Here is a 21,099-nt window from a genome sequence, read left to right as displayed (position 1 = left end):
AGAATATAATCAAGAATTATAAGGTACAACACTTAACGATAATCATAGGGTACAAATAAGCAATCAGGAAACAATCAAAAGGAGGAGGAGGAGGAGGAGGAGTGGGAGAAGAAAAAGAATAGAATAGAATAGAATTTTTTATTGGCCAAGTGTGATGGGACACACAAGGAATTTGTCTTTGGTGCATAAGCTCTCAGTGTACATAAAAGAAAAGATACGTTCATCAAGAACTTTATTGCAACTCTCTGGTGCAAAAAACAACAACAACAATTGCAAGAGTCCAACGTCTCTCTACCCTATTGGACTTTTTCCAGCAGATTTCCCCCCACAGACTTTTGGACCACAACTCCCGTCGACCCCCGCGGAACCAGCCGTCGCTGAATGACAGATGTAGTCCATCTCTCGGGCCTTCAGCCTAGCCGCGGGTAGCCACAAACTACACCTCCCATAGGGCATCGCGAAGGGCCTTCAACCGAAAACGTCTCAGGAAAGCCCCGCGCGCGAGGGAGGAGAAACCCCCACATTTCCCAGCGTGCCCTGCGGGAGGCGGAGTCCCTCTCGAAAGGGCGCCGGAGTTTGAGGCGGGTTTTCGGGCGATGGCGAGCGGGGAAAATGTGGCGGTGGGGAGGCGGGCGGGGAAGACGGGGGCATCGCTGGCTCAGGACCTCAGGCGCTGGGCGGCTGAAGAGATGAAGCTTCCTCCGGGCAAAGTTCCCTCCGAGAGAGACGCGCGCAGGTGGGTGGAAAGGGACGGAAAGGGCGGAGGGGGGGGGCGAGAGGGTTTCTGAGCATCTGCAAAGTGCTCTTCCCCAGCCTCCCGGGTGGAGTGAGGAGAAACCCTGCCAAGCGCGGCGAAGCATTGCAAGACTGAGAGGAGGATGGGACGCTCCTCTCCTGCCAGGGCTACGTTCGGCTTGCACTTTAACGTGGTGACCGAGCTGTTACTTTTAATAATAATTTATTATTATTATTTTTATTTTTTATATTTTTTAATTATTAGGCTTTTGAATAAGTTTTTTAATTGTTTTTAGATTGTATTTATCTGCTTTTAAATGCCTGTAAACCGCCCTGAGTCCTTTGGGAGATAGGGCGGTATATAAATATAAATAATAAATAAATAAATAAATATAAACTTATGATTTATATTGATACTGATTGTTTCCTGATTGCTTATTTGTACCCTATGATTATCATTAAGTGTTGTATCATTAAGTGTTAAATTTGTACCCTATGACTGTCATTAAGTGTTGTACAGATTCCTTGGGTGTCCAATCACACTTGGCCAATAAAAATTCTATTCTATTCTATTCTATTCTATTCTATTCTATTCTATTCTATTCTATTCTATTCTATTCTAATTGGCCCTTGATTGCAAATGAAGAATCAGTTGGTTATGGGGCGTGCATAAGGGCACCCGCCTGCCTACAGTCCCTGTCCTAATATTCCTTTTTTTACTTACTCCTTTCATTAGAACAGAATAGAATAGAATTTAATTTAATTTAATTTAATTTAATTTTTTATTGGCCAAGTGTGATTGGACACACAAGGAATTTGTCTTGGTGCATAGGCTCCCAGTGTACATAAAAGAAAAGATATGTTCATATAGAATAGAATAGAATAGAATAGAATAGAATAGAATAGAATTTTTTATTGGCCAAGTGTGATTGGACACACAAGGAATTTGTCTTTGGTGCATATGCTCAGTGCACATAAAAGAAAAGATACCTTCATCAAGGTACAACACTTACAACACTCAATGATAGTCATAGGGTACAAATAAGCAATCAGGAAACAATCAGTCTAAAGAATAGAATAGAATAGAATAGAATAGAATAGAATAGAATAGAATAGAATAGAATAGAATAGAATTTTTATTGGCCAAGTGTGATGGACACACAAGGAATTTGTCTTGGTGCAGACGCTCTCAGTGTACATAAAAGAAAAGATACCTTCATCAAGGTACAACACTTACAACACTTAATGATAGTCATAGGGTACAAATTTAACACTTAATGATATAACACTTAATGATAGTCAGGCTACAATTAAGCAATCAGGAAACAATTCATGTATCCAAATTATGTTTATACTTTTACCTGTTATATATAATTGACAAATAAATAAAATGTAGTTTTAGAACTTAGAATAACTTCATTGTCGCTTTGAATATTACTCTAATCGGCATAACATTAGAATGAAATTTCATTGCATGCAGCTCTCGAAGGGTCACCCCCTCCAATATACACTATGTAAACCATGACAAAATAAATAATAGCAATCGCACTTAGACTTATATACCAGTACTTCACAGTACTTTTACAGCCCTCTCTAAGTGGTTTAGAGTCAGCCTATTGCCCCCCAACCATCCTCATTTTACCACCTCGGAAGGATGGAAGGCTGAGTCAGCCTTGAGCCTGGTGACATTCGATCTGCCAAACTGCTGGCAGCCAGTGGTCAGCAGAAGTAGCCTGCAGTACTGCACTCTTAACCACTGCGCCACCTCAACTCTAAATAAATATTTTGTAAATAAATACAAAATTATGGCATTAGGATGAAATTTCATTGCATGCAGCCCTCAAAGGGTCACCCCTTCCAATATACACTACATAAATCACGACAAAATAAATAAATACAAAATTATGCATCTATCCACATATATGATATGACAAAAAGAAACAACAAGTCTAGTTGATCTGTATACATGTACATGGCGAGAAAAATGAATCTTGCGAGTTTATTAGACAGATGGCATAGGGAATAAAGCTGTTACAGAATCAGGTAGTTCCGCTAGAAATGCTTTGAAATCTCCCAGAGGGGAGCAACAGAAACAGACCATGAAGTGGGTGTGTGGGGTCTCTAACAATGCTTTGAGGGCTAAGCACATAGCGCTTATAAGCAGCATCCTGAATACCAGGAAGTGAATTTCCTATGATCTTCTTGGCTGTCCTCACCACTCTCTGTATGGACTTTCTATCTCAGGCACTGCTGCCACCAAACCAAACAGTGATGTGGTTTATTAAAAAACGCTCTCAATCGTGCCTCTGTAAAAAGTGGCCAGGATAGAAGGAGAAAGAGGTACTCTCCTCATCCAATGCAGGAAATGCAGACACTGGTTTGCAGCATAGTTAACAGACAGCAATATCAATACTGTTTCAGGATAGGATTATAGGTATGGTTCTAATAGCCTGGAGTCCATATACGGCAATATTTTGAGAAATATGTGAACTTGTGTGATATAATTATCAACATCATGGATTTTTACTTCTTCCTCCTTCTCATTCTTCACCACCACCACCCCGCCCCCAGAATGTGCTCAGGTCAGTGTGCTGACATCTGGAAATATATCATCCGCCACGTTCATCATCAGAGGTAGGAATACAAAGATGGAGATCGGATACAGGTAGTCCTTGACTTACAAGAGCTCGTTTAGTGACCTTTCAGAGTTACAACAGCACTGAAAAAAGTGACTTACGACAGTTTTTCACACTAAAAATCAGGGCAGTTTCCCCATGATCACGTGATCAAAATTCAGACGCTTGGCAACTGGTTCATATTTATGAACTTTGTTGTTTCCCGGGGTGATGTGATCCCCTTTGCAACCTTCTGATAAGCAAAGTCAATGTGGAAAGCAGATTCACTTAACAGTCGGGTTACTAACTTAACACCTGTGGCGATTCACTGGCTAGAAAAGTCATAAAAACGGGGCAAAACTCACTTAATAAATATCTCATTTAACAACAAAATGTCGGGTTCAATTGTAGTTGTAAGGCGATTTACCTGTGTTCAGAATTTTCCTTGAGGCTTCTACCTTTGTTTAGTCTGTACTCTTTGAAGGGTTTTGGAATTTCTAGATTTGAAGTCCAGAACTGTCCAAGGGGTTTGGATTACAGGTCCCATCACCCCCTGCCAGTAAGGAGTAGAGGAATTTCTTCCAGCAATGGATAGCTATAAATGACTTTTGCTTGCCAGATAAGAATGCATCTTATCTGGCATTTACTCCTAACAGTCTCAGAAAGAAAACCGGTAGCATTTTAAAAGAGGTTCTACTCTCCGAGTTAAGAAAATATAAATTCTGTATTTGTATAATAATCAAACGAAATGGCTTAAGATAATGGCCTGGTTCATGTAAACAGTGCAAGATTGTGGCTGGGTTTCTTTTTAAGTAGATGAACCACAAATTGAGCATTAGCGTAGTCTAGCCTGATATGTAAATCCTGCCACCGTGTCATTTTCCCTTTGTTTTCCAAGTATATAGATCGCACTCCAGCACAACATTCTTTGCACTGGGGCTGACTTCTGTTATTTTGACCCACATTATTCTGCACCTAAAGCACATTTTTCAGGGTGTATATTTTGTGCTCTGTTGAAGCCTTTCATCTTGTTTGTATTTCAGGACAGTCAAGAAGATTCGTGGGAACTTACTGTGGTATCCTTTTCTTACCCCTTTTTCTGAATTAGAGTCCAGTTTTCATCTCACTTTCCCTTCATGGGCCCTCAACTAGCATGATTATTTCTCCCCCCAGTACTTCCTATTGGTTGGAGCAAAGTATTGCAATAACAATATAGCCTTAGAACACCTCAGTTGCTGCTAATGGTGGAAAGAGAAAGAGATTTAAAACCCTAGCTCTAATCACACAACTTTGCTGAAACACTGTCTAACCCAGTGCTTCTCAACCTTGCCATCTTGAAGATGTGTTCACTTCAACTCCCAGAATTCCTCAGCCAGCTACGCAAAAGTCCCTACATTTTCAGGTTGTTAAGAAGATTGAGAAGCACTGGCCTATGCCATACTTTGATGTATAGGATGTAGGAGTCACCTAACGGTTCCCCCATCATAATCTTCCCTTGCTGACTAAAATAACACCTAATGAAGCTATTTTTTGACCTGCAGTCAAACAGGGATTGTGATCTTGGAATCTCTTGAACTGCTGAGGAGGGTAGGGCAGTGATGGCGAACCTTTTTGGACCGAATGCTGAAAAGTGACCACTTTGTGTGCTCGTCAGGACTGCGACCAGGAAGAGGAGCTGCCCAGGGGACATGCAAGTGCCGGATAAAGTACTTTTGCTTTCCACTGCACGCCAGCAAGCAAGCCTTCCAGTTACTGCTGCGCACGTGACGATCAGCTGGCCGACGCGCATGCTCATGCTGGAAAACAGAAGACCAGCTCTTCCAGTTTCTAGCACTGCCGCATGTACAAAGGCCAGCTGATCGTCATGTGCACCAGAAAGCCAGAGAAGGAACGGGCGACACTGTACGTGCTAGGCAACATGGCTCCGCATGCCACTTCGGACACCCATGCCATAGGTTCACCATCACGGGTCTAGGGTTTTGTTTTGTATTTGCATTCTAGGGCAGGGGTCTCCAACCATGCCAACTTTAAGCTTTGCTGGCCGGGGAATTCTGGGAATTGAAGTCCACCAGGCTTAAAGTTGCCAAGGTTGGAGACCCCTGTTCCAGGGCACAAGGGCAAAATTGGTGCAGAGTAAGCCATTGAAACACGAGAACATCGTTCAGTATTCTACACAGTTCAGTAAGGCAGATGGAACTTTGCATTAGGTTTATTCAGGGGGGAAAAACGGCAGTCAAAAGTTGTTAACGGGTGTAGGGGATGGCTTTGAAAAACAGGAAGGCGCTAATCAGAGAAGAGGAGCTTGAACCCAGGCCAAGAAAAAAACTTGAGAAAATATTCAGCGAACCCTTCCCTATTTCACAAAAAGATAAATTGAGGGATGTCTGGGGGAGGACATTCTGACAATTCTTTTACTAGGGTTGTTCCAATAAAAATAGTCCTGACCGATATGGTATCGGTCTGTGTTTATGGAGCTGACAAAGTGTGCAGCAAGGGAAATTTTGCCATGTTTTAAAGATGTCGCCCATAATATGGAGTCTTTCTGCTGCGCAGTCGTCGTCTTCTGACCAGTTGCTATCTTTCAAAAAGAAAATGTGCTGGTTTTTGTGCCTTACACAGGGCCTATCCCAAAGGATTTCCAAACCACTTGAAAGATTTGTGTCCTTGATCCTATTTTTTTGTCACATAGGTATCAGCAGATGGAAAAGGGTGAGGTGAGTTAAGAACAAAACGAGGTGAAAATTTTGTTTTCTTTCCAAAGGTTTGGGCTGAAGATGGGGGAAGTGAGGCTCTCTTGATATTAGGCTATTATGTCCTGGCATCAATCTTGAGCTCGTGGCAGTTGGAATCCAGCAATAGCAGGATAGCTTCCACCATCTGGCAAGATCCATGTCTCAGACTGTTGACAGCTAATGTAAAGAGGTGTGGATGACATAGGGTGTCTTCCATGACAGGCCCTACAAGAACTTTTCTGGTTCTCCAAAGAGAACTACTGTCAGGCCTGGAAGCCACCTTTGGCATTGGGCCTTCAGACCTGCCACATTTACTACTGTGGGAAACTGGGAGGGGGGATTGTATGGAGCACGGGTGATATATACCGTATTTTTCAGACTATAAGATGCACCTTCGTTTTTGGAGAGAAAAATAAGAAAAAAGCTGATTGGCAGGTGGATCGGCCTCCCGGAATACCCCCAATCAGCTGTTCCCAGAGGTGGATTTTAGCAACAGGTTCTTTGGTTGTGAGCTCTGTGCCTTGCTTTTCTTTTCTTTTCTTTTTTGCTTTTTTTCCCTTCCTCTGAAAGCCTCCAAAACAGAACTTCAGAAAAAAAGCCTCTGAAGCTCTTTTTGGGGCTTTTTTTCTGAAGCTCTGTTTGGCAGCTTCTCTTCTGAAGTTCTATTTGGGAGCTGCTTTTCTGAAAACCGGGGTGCTGTCCGGGGTCCTGAACCCCGAACGTCAACCCAAAACTGGGCGTCGTGAAGACTCAGGGAAGATGGAGGTGACAACTATGGCCATCGTAGCAAGGATGGGCTTCCAACTTTGGACCTTTGAAAGAAGGAACAGGAGGGATAATTCTATGATTCTGCTCAAATAGGAAGCACGAACTAAAAGATGGATAGCGGATATCTTCTTGCTAACGTTGCAGTTTGATCTTTCTTCTTAGGTCAAGCCCAGTGCCTCTGAATCGGATAAAGAACGTCGCAAACATCTAATCCAGGCCATCTCTCGCTTGAAGGAAGAAGATCAGCAATTGGACCTTCAGATAGAATTGGCACAGCGTGAGTTTGTAGCCAGCGGTGAGTTGAGAGCATACAGCAAAAAACAAAATAAAACACTTTGATTCCATTATGAAACTTCTCAGAGGACTGTTGGGCTGTATTTATAAGCCCGCTTGATGTTGTGGTCCACCAGGAGCCTGCGTAGCTGGCAGCGGAGTTGGACAGTGAGGAGGCTGGGGAGGACAATGGGCTAGTCCTGGAGTCGGGAAGGCCCGGATGAGGGTTCTATGTCAGAGGCAGAGTTGGGGCCAGGGCCATCGGGGAGCGATGCGCAGACTCCGGAGCCTCCAGAGGCGGACAGCAGAGAGGCAGAGGAACAGTAGGAGCCTGTTCCTAGTGCACGCGTGTGAAGAGCTGTTGAAGGCAAGAGCAGCTAAAGCAAAAAGGACCACTCGGCAGTAAGGCCAGGAGATGATTGGCCCCTCCCTTAAGGCTTAAAAGAGCAGCAATGGCTCTTGGGCACTTTGTAGGAAAGCAACGTTGCTACATTTGTTTCTAGTCATCCTCTCTTTCTGAACTTCCTGGGGCTTTGCCAAGAAAAGCCTTTGGCAGGGTGCCAAAGAAGGCAAAGGTTTGTGATAAGGCCGAAGGACTTTTTCTGAAGGATTTGTTTTGGAATTTGGACTAAGCTGAGAATGAAGTAATTCTCAGCTGTTCTAATAAACTATGTTTGTTTAGGACTGATTGTGTCTGGTAATAACTACTTGGGCCTAGGTCACAACACATGGTTGAATCCCAGCCATCAAAACACATCCCATAGAACAAGTGAGAGCCTCTGCTGTAGGTTCAAGCTGTTCACGTTTGCACACACCCTGATTTGCAACATCTTGTTCTCCTTGGCATCTAGAGGTCACCCTGGAAACGACTCAGATCTGGGATGCCAAACGACGCAGTTTGCTCCTGAAGGCCTACTCCAGACGGGTCACAGCAGAATGCCAACAGTTGCACAAGAAAGGTGCCCAAGTCAAGGGACGTTTGGAGCAGTTGGAAGAGATGGAGAAGTACGGAGCTTAGTTTCTAGATCCCTCTACCTCCTTGGCAAGAGGGGATCCGGTAGCTTCCTAGCTGGCGGAGCACTAGTATGATGGAGGAAGAAAGGGTGATTTTGGGGTCACATGTACTAAACTGTGGCTTGATTAACCGTGGATTAATGAGTAGACAAAATACGTTGGATTCATGTGATATGCTAAGGCAGCCTTCCCTAGGTGGTAATTTCCATACGGGTGGTGTTCTGTCCCCCCCTCGCCTCCGTCCGAGCGATGGCTTAATTAGCTGGCACTATCAGCTCTGGCAGCAAAATAGCGAGCGTCTGCCAAATGTCTCTGTTATCTCCCTCGACGCCGATGAGTCACCCAGGAACAAACAGAACTTCAGCTCTTAGTTAAGCAGTTAATTTGCCTGCTACGAAGAGGCACAGCAGCTCTTGCTGCCTTTATATCCTGTGGGGTGTGGCTCCATGACTCAGCACTTCCTAGGCCTGCCCCACCCCTGCTTCTGTTGATCCCTCCTCTCCTGCCTACGAAACCTAGGGTCCAGCCAGGCCTGATTGCCATCAGCTGGGTCTGGAGGCGTGGCCGGCTGGGGGGAAAGAGTCAGGGGACGGAGGCCTCATTATCTATGCCACCTGGCCTGCCTCTGGCTCCTGGAGCTGAGCCAGGGAAGCCGGTGCTCCCGAGGTAAGTCCTGACAGCCCTTCCCCCTCACTTTCCAAGTCACTTTCTGGCAGGAGGCCCGGCTCGGGGGGGCGCAGACCCAACAGGTGGAATCCTAGAAGGATTAAGGCATTATGGGAGTAGAAGCCCATGTTTCTGGAAGACACCAAATTCGCTAAACCGGTTCTGAATTAGCACCAATGTGTGAACCAAGCTGGTCTCTTTTCAGCCAGCTGGCCTGGGGGAAGAATCTCTGTGGCCTTCAAGCCTGGAAAGGAGAGGTCCATCTAAAATTCTCTTGTGGTTTTCTTTTAGGAAAGCCAAGACGGTCGTGGTTTTTGGTGGCAGACACCCAGAGCCTCGATTCCCCATCTTGGAGCCCGAAGTCTTGGTAAGACAAAAAGAGAGAAAGAGCGAAAGGCTTTAAGTTATACTCGGGGTCCACAGTTTTGGGAAGAAGTTCAGCAGTCATTCAAAGTTACAACAGCATGATATTGATGGTATTTGGTGCCCAGTCCTCAAAGTTAGGGCCGTTGCAGCACCCCTGCGCTAATAATTACGACTACAGGATATGCTTCAACTGCCTCTTCCCCATCCCTGCATTTTTTGAACTCTCTGCTGCTCCTGCTGCTTCCACCTGACCTTTGCTGTCTTCCTCTGACCCAAAGGGGCTTTTTCGGGAGGCAACTGGACTGTCTTGTTTTCCCTTTAAAGACGTTTCGCTTCTCGTCCCAAGAAGCTTCTTCAGCTCTGACTGGACGGTAGTGGGGAATGGAAGGACTTGCATTCCTTGCAGACGGATGGTCATTTGCATTCTTTTTAGAGGGTCATCCCAGAGGTGCCTTTTTCATGAGGCAACTGGACTGTCTTGTTTTTTCTTTTGAAGACGTTTCGCTTCTCCTCCAAGAAGCTTCTTCAGCTCTGACTGGACGGTGGAGAACGGAAGGATTTATCCTCCTTGCAGACAGCTGGTCATTTGCATCCTTTTAGCGGGTCGTTAAGGTCACCTGGAGGTTTATCTGTGTCCTGAGGGTCACCTGAGTGGGGCAAATTGGTGTGGAGCCTCATTGGAACTGTTGAAAGGACTGTATTGTAGACTGGAGATAAATGATGTCATGTCCTCCCCTTCTGTTGAGAGAGGGCTGCTCCATTTTGTCATAGATGGCCTCTTGAAGACGTTTCTTGGATGAGAAGGGGGGAGAAGGAGGAGGAAGAGGAGAAGAAGAGGAAGAGGAGTAGGGAGAAGAAGAAAGAAGGAGGAGGAGGAGAAGACGACAACGACGTAGTAGTAGTAGTATCCAGGACGAAGAAGAAGAGGAAGAAGACGACGTAGTAGTAGTAGTAGTAGTATCCAGGACGAAGAAGAAGAGGAAGAAGAAGACGTAGTAGTAGTAGTAGTAGTATCCAGGATGAAGAAGAGGAAGAAGACGTCATAGTAGTAGTAGTATCCAGGATGAAGAAGAAGACGTAGTAGTAATTGTAGTAGTATCCAGGACGAAGAAGAGGAAGAAGAAGAAGAAGACATAGTAGTGGTAGTAGTAGTAGTAGTATCCAGGATGAAGAAGAAGAAGAAGACGTAGTAGTAGTAGTAGTATCCAGGACGAAGAAGAAGAGGAAGAAGAAGACGTAGTAGTAGTAGTAGTAGTAGTATCCAGTTGCCTCTTGAAAAAAGCACCTTTGGGTCAACCATGACCTGGATGACTGAGAATCTCCAGAGACATTTTTAGAGAGTCGTTGAGGCCACTTGGAGGTTTGTCCGTGTCTCAGGGTCACCTGAGTGGTGGGTGTGGAGCCTTCTTGGCTGCAGGATGTTTTCTGCCCTGTGTTCCTTCCCTGTTGAAGACAGGCGCAGGCTGTTGGGGATGAGTCTGTGCAAATGGTTGCCCTTCCGTTTAAGATGCAGACAACACAGATACTTTGCATATTCGAACACCAACTTTCTTGCGCTGGTTAACAACCGCCCCCAAAAAAAGTAAAGTCTAAAAGAATGGCAAAGTGAAAGATACGGATTGTATAAAAGGCTCAACCCAGGTTTTATGCCTTTTTTTTTTCCCCCTTAGCGGGATGTCCAGGAAAGCTGCCAGCTGCGTTTCCAATTCCTGAAGACCCTCTTTGAAAACAGCATCTCTGGGAGCTCTCCGTAAGGCCTCTTCCTCTCACCTTTTCGCAAATGGTGCCTTTGGCGTTGAAAGCAAGATGGGTCTAATGTCATGTGTGAACACATCCACTAGCTTCCTCTTTAAAGTTCTGATGTGGTGTAGGGTTTCCGGCCTAAGCAGGGGGTTGGACTAGAAGACCTCCAAGGTCCCTTCCAACTCTGTTATGTTATTCTGTTCTGTTCTACTCTACTCTACTCTACTCTACTCTACACTCTACTCTACTCTACTCTACTCTACTCTACTCTACTCTACTCTACTCTACTCTACTCTACTCTACTCTATTCTATTCTATTCTATTCTATTCCTTCTATTCTATTCTATTCTATTCTATTCTATTCTATTCCTTCTATTCTATTCTAATCTATTCTATTCTATTCCTTCTCTTTCTTCTCTTCTCTTCTCTTCTATTCTCACTATTTTATTCTATTCTGTTCATGTGTTTCTTTGCTTTTTCCTGGCAGAGGGACAAATGAGGAAGAGATGAATGTTACTTACCAACATTGGCTGAGCACCGTGGAGGTAAGGCGGACTAGCATACTGGAGCAAGAGTGGGGAAAACCGATACCTTACAGACATTGTACCCAGGTCCCTTTGGCTGGGGCTGCTGGGAGCTGTAGTTCAGCCAGATAAAGAGAACCTAAAGCAATGCAGTGCACAGCACTAGTAAAACCCATCATTTTCAGCCTTGGAGATGCTCTTTACACCTTCCTTAAGAACAGTAGAATGCTTAACCGGACAATGGCAAGGCTGCTAGATACAGCGGAAACATTTATATCTGTACTTCTCAAAGTTGGCATCTTGAAAAATGGGTGGACTTCAGCTTTCAGAATTCAGGCTGGTGGGGGAATTTTGGGAGTCGGAAATATTCCGAGTAGCAAATACAAGATTAAAAAAATCTAAACACAAGAAGAATACGTAACGATAAACCACAATGATATAATAATAGCCATACATCTCTGCAGGGATCAAGGTGATTATTTTATGCTCCAGACAAAAGAATCCACATTTTTAACCCAGTCCATTCCGAGCATTGCATTTGATCTCTTATTAACCCATATTTGTAAGATCTGCTATATGTGGGGGTCCTCAAACCCTGGGCCACGGCCCACTACTGGGCCCTGGCCTGTTCAAAACCAGGCCACAGCCACGTGAGCGTCTGGCAGGCAACATGCGTGAGCATGCAGCTCAACTTGCACAAGCAGTCTGTAGCAGTTAGACTTATATACCACTTCACAGTGCTTTACAGCCCTCACTAAGAGGTTTACAGAGTCAGCCTATTGCCCCCAACAATCTGGGTCCTCATTTTACCAACCTCAGAAGGATGGAAGGCTGAGTCAACTTTGAACCCGGTCAGGATTGAACTGACACTGGGCAGAGTTAGCCTGCAATGCTGCATTCTAATCATTGTGCACCACGTGGAAGGGAGGCAGGCAGGCAAAGCAATAGCACTTAGACTTATATACCACTTCACAGTGCTTTAGAGCCCTCTCTTAAGTGGTTTTACAGAGTTAGCCTCTTGCCCCCAACAATCTGGGTCCTCATTTTACCCACCTCAGAAGGATGGAAGGCCGAGTCCAACCTTGAGCCTGGTGAGAATCGAACTGCCAAATTGCAGGCAGCCGTCAGTCAGCAGAAGTAGCCTGCGGCACTGCATTCTAACCAATGCGCCACCAGGGCTCTTTAGTTGAGATATTGGATCTTGCTAGCTGTGGCAATAACGGTTTGGCATAGAGGTTGGATGAAGGACAATACCTCAGCTATTGTTTTGCCTCTTCCTACAGAAAGCTGTCAGTACCCATCCTCCTGTCCATATCCTTTCGGCTCTGGAGCACTTGGCCCGTCAGAACACAATGAAGCTGCAGGAGGTGACGGATAAGATCAACATCTCCCAAGATGTGGCTGCTCTCAAGTAGGTCCTGACCTTCGGCTAAGAAGGTCTTGATGATGATGATGATGATGTCCTTCCCAGGGTAAAACTGAAGGCATCTCCATTGCTAACAAGAATATTCAGCATCCTCATGGAATTGCTTTTGAGGTCATGATTAACATGCACATGATACTTTCCATTTTCGGCTAGTTTAATCAGTGCTGGCTGACTTAGGACCAGCAAGGTTTCCCAAAATGCCTTAGACCAGGGGTGTCCAAACTTGGCAACTTTAAGACTTGTGGACTTTGCTGGCGGAGGAATTATGGGAGTTGAAGTTACCCACCCCCCCCACCCCCACCAAGCCATGCCCACAGAACCGGTAGTAACAAATTTTACATTTCACCCCTGGCTGCAACCACATCCCCAGAAATGAACTTCCAGCACTGCCTCACACAAAAAGACCAACTGATCATCGTGTGCGCATGCGCGCCAGAGATCCGGAAGAGGAACAGGCTATGCTGCGCGTGTCAGGCAACATGGCTCTGAGTGCCATTTCGGGCACGCGTGCCGTAGGTTCTCCATCATAGCCATAGAACTTACTAGATGCCTTTGAGCAAGATGCATACATTCTCTTAACCCAGCTACCATTTGTGGAGGTGGAAGCCCATAGTTACTGCTACATTGAGATGGGTGGCATATAAATTTAATCAATAAATAAATAAATAAAACTTGGCTCTGGGTTTTCCATCGGCATGTAAGTTCCCCATTCTGCCCTCTTCTTAGGTTCCGCTATGACAGCACACACCTGCAAGATGTCTCGGATTCTGCAGACAAGCTACCTTCTGTCCGGGTTCTTATACAGGTGAATAAATCGGATCTCAAAACATGTTTTTCCGAAAATCCGTTTTTGCAGTTAGAACAGTTCGTTTCACAGCCAGAGCAGCTCCAGTGGGGTTTAGATCAGCCTGTTTCTGGGTGGAACATTCTGATTGAATTCACCTGGTGGATTTCCTGTACACTGTACGGGGAAAAAGGGACACGGTGGCTCGGTGGCTAAGACGCTGAGCTTGTCGATCGAAAGGTCAGCAGTTCGAATCCCTAGCGCCGCATAACAGGGTGAGCTCCTGTTACTTGTCCCAGCTTCTGTCAACATAGTAGTTCAAAAGCATGTAAAAATGCAAGTAGAAAAATAGGGACCACCTTTGGTGGGAAGATAACAGCGTTCCGTGCGCCTTTGGCGTTGAATCATGCTGGCCACATGACCACGGAGACATCTTCGGACGTCGCTGGCTCTTTGGCTTTGAAACAGAGATGAGCACCATCCCCTAGAGTCGGGAATGACTAGCACATATGTGTGAGGGGAACCTTTACCTTTATACGGGGAAAATTCTCATCTTGATGTCTTTTCTTTGGATGGGACAGGAGGGCTGGAGCAAATGCGAGGTGCTCTGTGTACAGCAGATTCCCCTACATGCTGAAGAGAAAGGCCTGCTGTCACGTCTTGAAGCCCTAGTAAAAGAGATGCACAGTCTCTTGTCTGATGGATCGGAGCGCTCCATCCTGGCCAGGTAAGACTCTTCCAGAATGGGCTTCCGACGAGGGAATGGTGATAAGGAATGGTGCGGTGGCCTAGAGGCGGAGCTCTCGCCTCACAATCAGGAGGCTGTGAGTTTGATCCTAGATAGAGGCAGATATTTCTCTTCTCTGGGCACACGGAAAATATATCTGCTGAACAAAACTCTGCATTGGTGACAGAAAGGGCATTCGGCCATTAAAACACTCTGCTAGTTCCATTCAGTTACCCAGACTCCACCCCTCAAGGGATTATTATTTTGTTGCTGGAATTGGGTATGTCTAGTCTGATGAAAAGAAGGACTTGGGGTGACATGATAGCATTCTTCCAAAATCTCAGGGGCCACCACAAAGAAGAGAGAGTCAAGCTCTTCTCCTGTCCTCTTGTCTTGCCTTCACCTGAAGGCAGGACAAGAAGAGATGGAAGCTAATCAAGGAGGGAAGCAATTTAGAACTAAGGAGAAATTTCCTGACAGTTAGAACAATTAATCAGTGGGACAACTTGCTTCCAGAAGTTGTGAATGCTCCAACACTGGAAGTTTTAAAGAAGAGATTGGACAACCATTTATCTGAAATAATAGGGTTTCCTGCCTAAGCAGGGGGTTGGACTAGAAGACCTCCAAGGTCCCTTCCAACTCTGTTAATCTATTCTGTGACTGGGTAAGGGTAGTTTTGAGGTGGCCTGCCAGGCCTTCAGGGAATCCTGAGACTCCACTTGTTCGAAGCTACAACAGCAACTAAAAAAAGTCATGACCATCCTCACACTTATGACCATTGCAACATCCCCATGATCACATGACCAAAATTTGGATTCTTGGGAACTGACACGAATTTAGCAACTGTTGCAACATCCCGGGTTCCAGCAATAGCCATCTGCGAACATCCCAGTCTGCTTCCCACAAATAAAGTCAGTGGGGGAAGCCAGATTTGCTTAATTGAGCTCCCCTTAATTCAAAATTAAATTTGCTTAATTAATTAAATTAAGATTTGCTTCATTATTGTGATTCACTGAACAATTGCAGTGATATGCTTAACAACCAAGGCCAAAAAGAAAAAAAAATCATACCAATGGAAATTCCGGTCCCAAATGTGGCCGTAAATCAAGATAGTTCCTCAACTTACGACCATGAGCCCAACATTTCTGTCATTAAGCGAGACATTTGAATCACTGCAGTTATTAAGTTAGCCACACCATTGTTCAGCGAATCTGGCTTCCCCATTGATCGTGTTGCAAAAGGGGACAACGATGGAACACAGCAACGGTCGTAAGTATGAACCAGTTTCCGAGCATCTGAATTTTGACCACACGATCATCGGGACGCATAACTGTGAAAAACTGTCGTAAGTCACTTTCTCCAGCACCGTTGTAACTTTGAACGGTCACTAAATGAACTACCGTAAGTCAAGGACTACCGGTACTTAATTCCCCAATACCTACTGAAACAACCAGATCTGTAAGTTAGACTGACTCAGTCTTTTCCCCTCGCAATCCAGAACGGTCTTTGAGCTGGAGCTCCGGGCGGTGAGGTTGCGAGGATACAGGGATGGGCTGCTGCAGGGTTGCCAGGGACTTGAAGAAGCCGTGAAGGCCCGGTATGCAGAACTGCAGAACTTGCAGGCGAAACGCCAGCGCATCTTGGACTTCCGCCTTTTGGTGGTAGGTGTGCAGAAGGAGGAGAAAGGAACGGAGGGAGCCTCATCTTGAAGAGACAAATGCATTTCTGTCAGGAAAGCACTTGGAAAAAGGATAAAAACTACTCCTAGTCAAACTCCTGGTATTGAGGGAATGGCGAATGTGATAGTTCGTCGAGGGATTTTCCTCCCGTGGGTTTATTTCTCTGCTTTCCTCCCACAGAATGAGAAGCAGCAACACATTCGGGCCCTTATCAAAGGCACTTCGTTTCTCAAATCCCAACTTCGCAAGAACCAGGCTGAGGTGAGATGGCCCATTCGCCCCGTCTGTCAGAGAGAGAGGCCTTTGCTAATCCCCTGTTTGACTCCTTTAAGATTTGAGATATTAAGATTTCAGTGTACAGATTACAACAGTTTCCCAACCTTGGTTAACTTTTAAGATGCATGGACTTCAACTCCCAGAATTCATGGCTGGCTGGAGAATTCTGGGACTTGAAGTCCACGCATCTTAAAAATTAACCCAAGGTTGAGAAATCCTGGTTGACCACCTTCTGTTCTGAAGCCACAACACTTTCTAAAAAGCTGTGGGATGACTGACAAAACTGGCTTCACTGAAAATTATTCCTGTGCTTATTCGTAACCCAGTTGACTCAGGTGGTTTTCACTTATTTTTACCACCGGTTCGCCGTGCCCGTGCGCACCTTCCGCACAGCCGTCCAGCCTTCCGTGCATGCGCTTCAGTCGTGCATGCACGTTCCGCGCATGTGCCCGGCCTTGAAAATGTGGCTACATAGGACACCATAGCACCAGGGCGAGTCCCACGATCTCAACTACCGGTTCAGTCGAACCGGCTGAATCCCACCACTGAGTTGACTTACAGAGCGCCTCTCCTTCAGATCCAGGATTTCATACAGAAAAAACTGCTCCCTCTGGCGGAACAGGTGCAGCTGGAGACCCAACAGCTTCACGACAGGGTAGGCCGTGAAGTCCAGCATTTCAAAAGCATTGCCCTGCCTTGTCTGCTGACCCGTCAGATAGCTGGGTGAGTCATCTCCAGGCGTCTCGTCTCCGTGTGGCTGGGTGTAACTCCTGGCGGGGTGGGGGTGGGGATGCTTTGAGTGCTTTTTCCAGAGACTTTCCTTTTTTCCAAAGCTCGAAAGAGCCCTATGTTACTCCCCGATTTTATTTGGTTTTTTTTTCCCCTTTGAGAATTAAATCAGCTGGGAGAAATGATCTGGATGGCTTTGAGGAAGTGGCTGCCATCTGCCAGATGGGCTCTCCGTAAAAGCAATAAAATAATCCCTGTTTTTTTCTTCTCCCGAGGGTTGTTTCCTACAAATGAGGTGGACAGAACATCATTTTTAAACCTTTCTTGGCACTTGCCTTTCCCTGTTGCAAAATTTCAGGAGCATTGTTGGAGGATTGGCATGATTTAAGAATGGTCAGTGTGATGTATGTTCAATTGGAGGGGGGTTCAAAAAATAATAATAATCTTTTTGTCATTGTCTTCCAGGTCTGAACACATCCCAGCCCACAAACTTTCCATCCATCGCTTAAGCCGGACAGCACCTTCTGAAAATCGGGCCTTTCTCAATGTATGCAACGGAGTTAGCTTTCCCCTTTATAAGGTAGGCGGGTGCCTCTCTGGTCTAATTTGCTGAATTCATTTAGAAAGATGAGACAGAGGAAATTCACTTCTCTTCATCCTCTCTTCCATCTTAATCATAAAGGTTGTAGCGATGAAAAAGGAGGTCATAAGTCACTTTATTCAGGGCTGTTATAACTTTGAATGAACCGTTGTAAATCGAGGATTACCTGTATTCAACCCGCTCTGAACCACAGTTACCAAACCTTTCCTGTAAATGCGGCTGGCGTCCTGGAAGCCTACGATGTTGCATGAATTGCTTTTTTTCCTAAGCGGAGAAATGTTGCTTCTTGCCTCTTTTGAACTGGTTTCCATACTTGAGGCTGGTCTGGAACCCCTTTTTCGCGTTCCTCTGATCTGTGCGTGGTCGTGTATGGTATCTGCGAGTGTTTCTTTTTCACTCCTGCCCCTCTGCTTTCTTAATTTCCTCCTCCCCATTTTAGGCTCCTGAACAGCTGCTTCTCCATGTGGTGGAGCTGAAGAAGAGGCTTGCTTACCTGCGTGCCCAGCTGAGCTCCAAGCAAAGAGCTTTGGGAAGCCTGCAGCACCAGCTGGAAAGGGCCCCAGAGCCCGATGTACCATGTAGGGAAACTTCTCCCATTTCCTTATTTATTTTTTTATTTGCTGTTCCTGCTTCTTGTTTCTGACCCTGGAGCTTTCGTTGAAGTTTTCCAAAACACAAAGGTCATAAATCCTGCTTCAGAATTCCGATCTTTCCCTCTTCCTGTCCCACTCTGTAAGCAAAAGGAGACACTTCCCCCATCCTTTATCCAGTGGTGAAATCTGAATTGGTTTATTAACCGGTTTGCTGGCTGGCTGCGCGCTGTGTGTGCACACACATGCGCAGTACTCGCCACGCAGCAAATGCAAGGTGCGCGTGCACAGTGCATGCCAAAAGGAGGTATGGGGTAAGTAGAACAGCACGCGGGGGGGGGGGTGATCAGCTGTGGCGCGTGATCTTTTTTTTTTTTACTTTTAAAAGCATTTTTTTACAACCTGTCATTGACATTGAAGTCAAGTTTTTTGGGTTTTTTTTTAATTTGCATTTATATCTCCCCCATCTCCAAAGACTCAGGGAGGCTTACACTATGTTAGCAATAGTCTTCATCCATTTGTATATTATATACAAAGTCAACATTGCCCCCAACAATCTGGGTCCTCATTTTACCTACCTTATAAAGGATGGAAGGCTGAGTCAACCTTGGGCCTGGTGGGACTTGAACCTGCAGTAATTGCAAGCAGCTGCTGTTAATAACAGACTGTCTTATCAGTCTGAGCCACCAGAGGCCCCTAGTTGAGATGCATTTTATGCTGCTGGCTTTATTGAAAGTGTTCATTCCCTATTCCTTTCGTTTTATTGTTTGTTTATCTTCCAAGTCATGTTGACTCTGTTCTTGGTTCTAAGCTTAGGGTAAAAATAAATGGAGAGCCAATCTAGGTATTTTGGTTAAGGCAGGAGTGTCAAACTCGAGTTCATTGAGGGCCGCATCAGGGTTGTGTTTGATCTCGGGGGGCCGGGGTGGGCGTAGCCAGGGTGGGTGTGGCCAGCTTGACATCACTCGTGATGGAGCCACTTGTGGTAGCCCGAGCGCTCTTGTCAGTGAAAGGGGGTCTCAATATCCGTTCTCAGCTGGGACGGCCTCCTTCAGCCCTCTGCCAGCTAAAACGAAGCTCAGGAGCGCCACATGCTAGTCCTTTGCTGTTTCCAGAGCTGTCCCGCGGGCCAGATCTAAGCACCCTGCGGGCCAGATGAGGGCTGCCAGGCCTTGTGTTTGACACTCCTGAGTTAAGGCATCAATCAGGCTAGAAACCAGAAGATTTGTGAGTTTTAGTCTCAACTTAGGCACAAATCCAGCTGGGTGACTTTGGGCCAGTCACTGCCTTTCAGCCCTAGTCAGAAGACAATGGCAAACCACTAACGAAAAGCCTTGCCAAGAAAACTGCAGAGACTAGAGCAGGCAGTTTGCAAGCGTTGGACCTGCTCGAATGGAAAGCAAAATAATGGCTAGGCTCTTTTCCTTTTCCGTCCCCAGCCTTGGTGGGAGAGGTACAGTCCCATGATCAGAAACAAGCCTTTTTGCTGCTGCCCTGTATCCAACGCACGATGGATCAGTGCCAGTGTCTCCTCAAGCGTCGACCTGAGATCCAAGCTGTTATCGATACCTGGTAAGAGAACGGACCCTACCTAGCAGGTTTTGAGAGCTTGGTCCAAGAGAGGGGAGGTGTCAGGGTAGTGATTTAAGATCTGATCAGCTGCTAGGCTGATGCACTGATGTAATGATGAGAATGAGTCAGCAAGGTTTTTGGCTGTTATCCCTTTAAGAGCCTGTATAATAATAATAAGCCCTGTTTGCCTTCTATTCTTCCCTGGTATAATTTGCTGTTCATTTGACTTCTGCCTATAGTATGTATATGTACAGTATATTTTTGTAGATTAAACTACTATTTATTACAAACCTGTGTTTGCTGTTACTGCTCCTGGGTTGTCTCATGTAGTAAAAGCTTGTATGCACTCTGACAGGAGGGGTGCCGCATTTGTACATCTTTTATGTCCCGTCTCTGTCTAGGTGGGAGCAGCCGGGACAGCTTGTTCTTCCTCACGAGCTCCGCTACGGCTTCACTTTGCAACAGTGGCTGGAGCGTTGGACCATGGCTGCCAAGAACCTGCAGCAACAGCAGATATGGCTTTGATGAACTCCTGGGTATAAGTCTGAGAAGCTGGTTGGTGTTCGTGGCTCGCAAGATACAGCGCCTGGGAGACAGGGCAGTTATGCCTGTGCTTCCATCTGGCTGCTGAATGATGGCTTTTAATTTCATGCAAGGGGGTACGCAGTTTTCTGCACCTCACCTCACCTCACCTTCTTCCCTCTCCTCTCCGTTCTTCAAGGGAGGCTGGGGGAGGACGTAATGTTGAAGGTACATCTCAACAAGTAGCAGCTATGTATTTTCCAAGGATTTGAAATAAATATGAAGTATATCTTCATTCATCCGGCTTTCCCTTTTTCTAACCTTTTTCCTTCCGTAACAGCTAAGAGAAAAGTTACACCTAGCTTTTTCCTTGGTGAAGATGTTGTGGTCCGCCAGCAGCCTGCGGAGCTGGCAGCAGAGTTGGACAGTGAGAAGGTTGGGGAGGAACATGGACCAGTCCTAGAGTCTGGGGAAGGCTCGGACGAGGGCTCTGCATCAGAGGCACAGAAAGGGCCATCTGGGAGGTACGTGCTGCCTCCAGAGTCGGACATCAGCGAGGCAGAGGAACAGGGGGAGCCTGTTCCCAGTGCGCGCATGCACAGAGCTACCAGAAGGCAAGAACAGTTAAAACAAAAGGGGCGACTTGGGAGTAGGGCTGGGAGATGATTGGCATCTCCCATAAGACTTAAAAGAGGAGCAAAGATACCTGGGCCTTTGCAGGAAGCAACAATGTTAATTCTGTGCAGTTTAAAGCCTG

The 21,099-nt window shown here is 45.8% G+C and overlaps 1 protein-coding gene across 3 annotated transcripts; it reads left to right on the top strand.

The window, feature by feature from the left end:
- The first annotated feature begins 581 nt into the window (after window positions 1–581).
- HAUS5 (HAUS augmin like complex subunit 5) lies at window positions 582–20,795 on the top strand. 3 transcript variants are annotated; one of them, XR_009156553.1, is made up of 20 exons: window positions 582–736; window positions 3,307–3,369; window positions 4,394–4,426; window positions 6,040–6,064; window positions 7,013–7,145; window positions 7,975–8,128; window positions 9,095–9,170; window positions 10,840–10,919; window positions 11,400–11,457; window positions 12,720–12,847; window positions 13,589–13,667; window positions 14,228–14,373; window positions 15,872–16,034; window positions 16,233–16,313; window positions 16,906–17,051; window positions 17,523–17,637; window positions 18,098–18,236; window positions 19,688–19,820; window positions 20,222–20,570; window positions 20,683–20,795. XR_009156553.1 is itself a non-coding variant. In XM_058195195.1 (19 exons), exons 1-19 carry the CDS (start codon window positions 597–599, stop codon window positions 20,343–20,345), a joined length of 1,998 nt encoding a protein of 665 aa, XP_058051178.1. In that variant the 5' UTR covers window positions 582–596; the 3' UTR covers window positions 20,346–20,644. The 3 variants fall into 3 exon arrangements, 2 of the variants coding, with proteins under 2 accessions (XP_058051178.1, XP_058051177.1); XM_058195195.1 differs by lacking the exon at window positions 20,683–20,795 and having other exon boundaries at window positions 7,013–7,127; window positions 20,222–20,644; XM_058195194.1 differs by lacking the exon at window positions 20,683–20,795 and having other exon boundaries at window positions 20,222–20,644.
- Window positions 20,796–21,099: the final 304 nt, after the last annotated feature.

Source organism: Ahaetulla prasina, chromosome 10, assembly GCF_028640845.1.
Source record: "Ahaetulla prasina isolate Xishuangbanna chromosome 10, ASM2864084v1, whole genome shotgun sequence".
NCBI lineage: Eukaryota > Metazoa > Chordata > Lepidosauria > Squamata > Colubridae > Ahaetulla > Ahaetulla prasina.
The sequence above is the reverse complement of the archived record's forward strand: the minus strand, read 5'-3'. Positions and strand labels throughout refer to the sequence as shown.

Excerpts from the sequence above, each read along its gene's own strand:
- HAUS5 (XM_058195194.1), top strand. The coding sequence starts at position 597 with ATGGCGAGCGGGGAAAATGTGGCGGTGGGGAGGCGGGCGGGGAAGACG. Across the intron at positions 7,146-7,974 it reads GCGTGAGTTTGTAGCCAGCG|AGGTCACCCTGGAAACGACT; the intron begins GTGAGTTGAGAG and ends CTTGGCATCTAG. Across the intron at positions 18,237-19,687 it reads CCCAGAGCCCGATGTACCAT|CCTTGGTGGGAGAGGTACAG; the intron begins GTAGGGAAACTT and ends TTCCGTCCCCAG.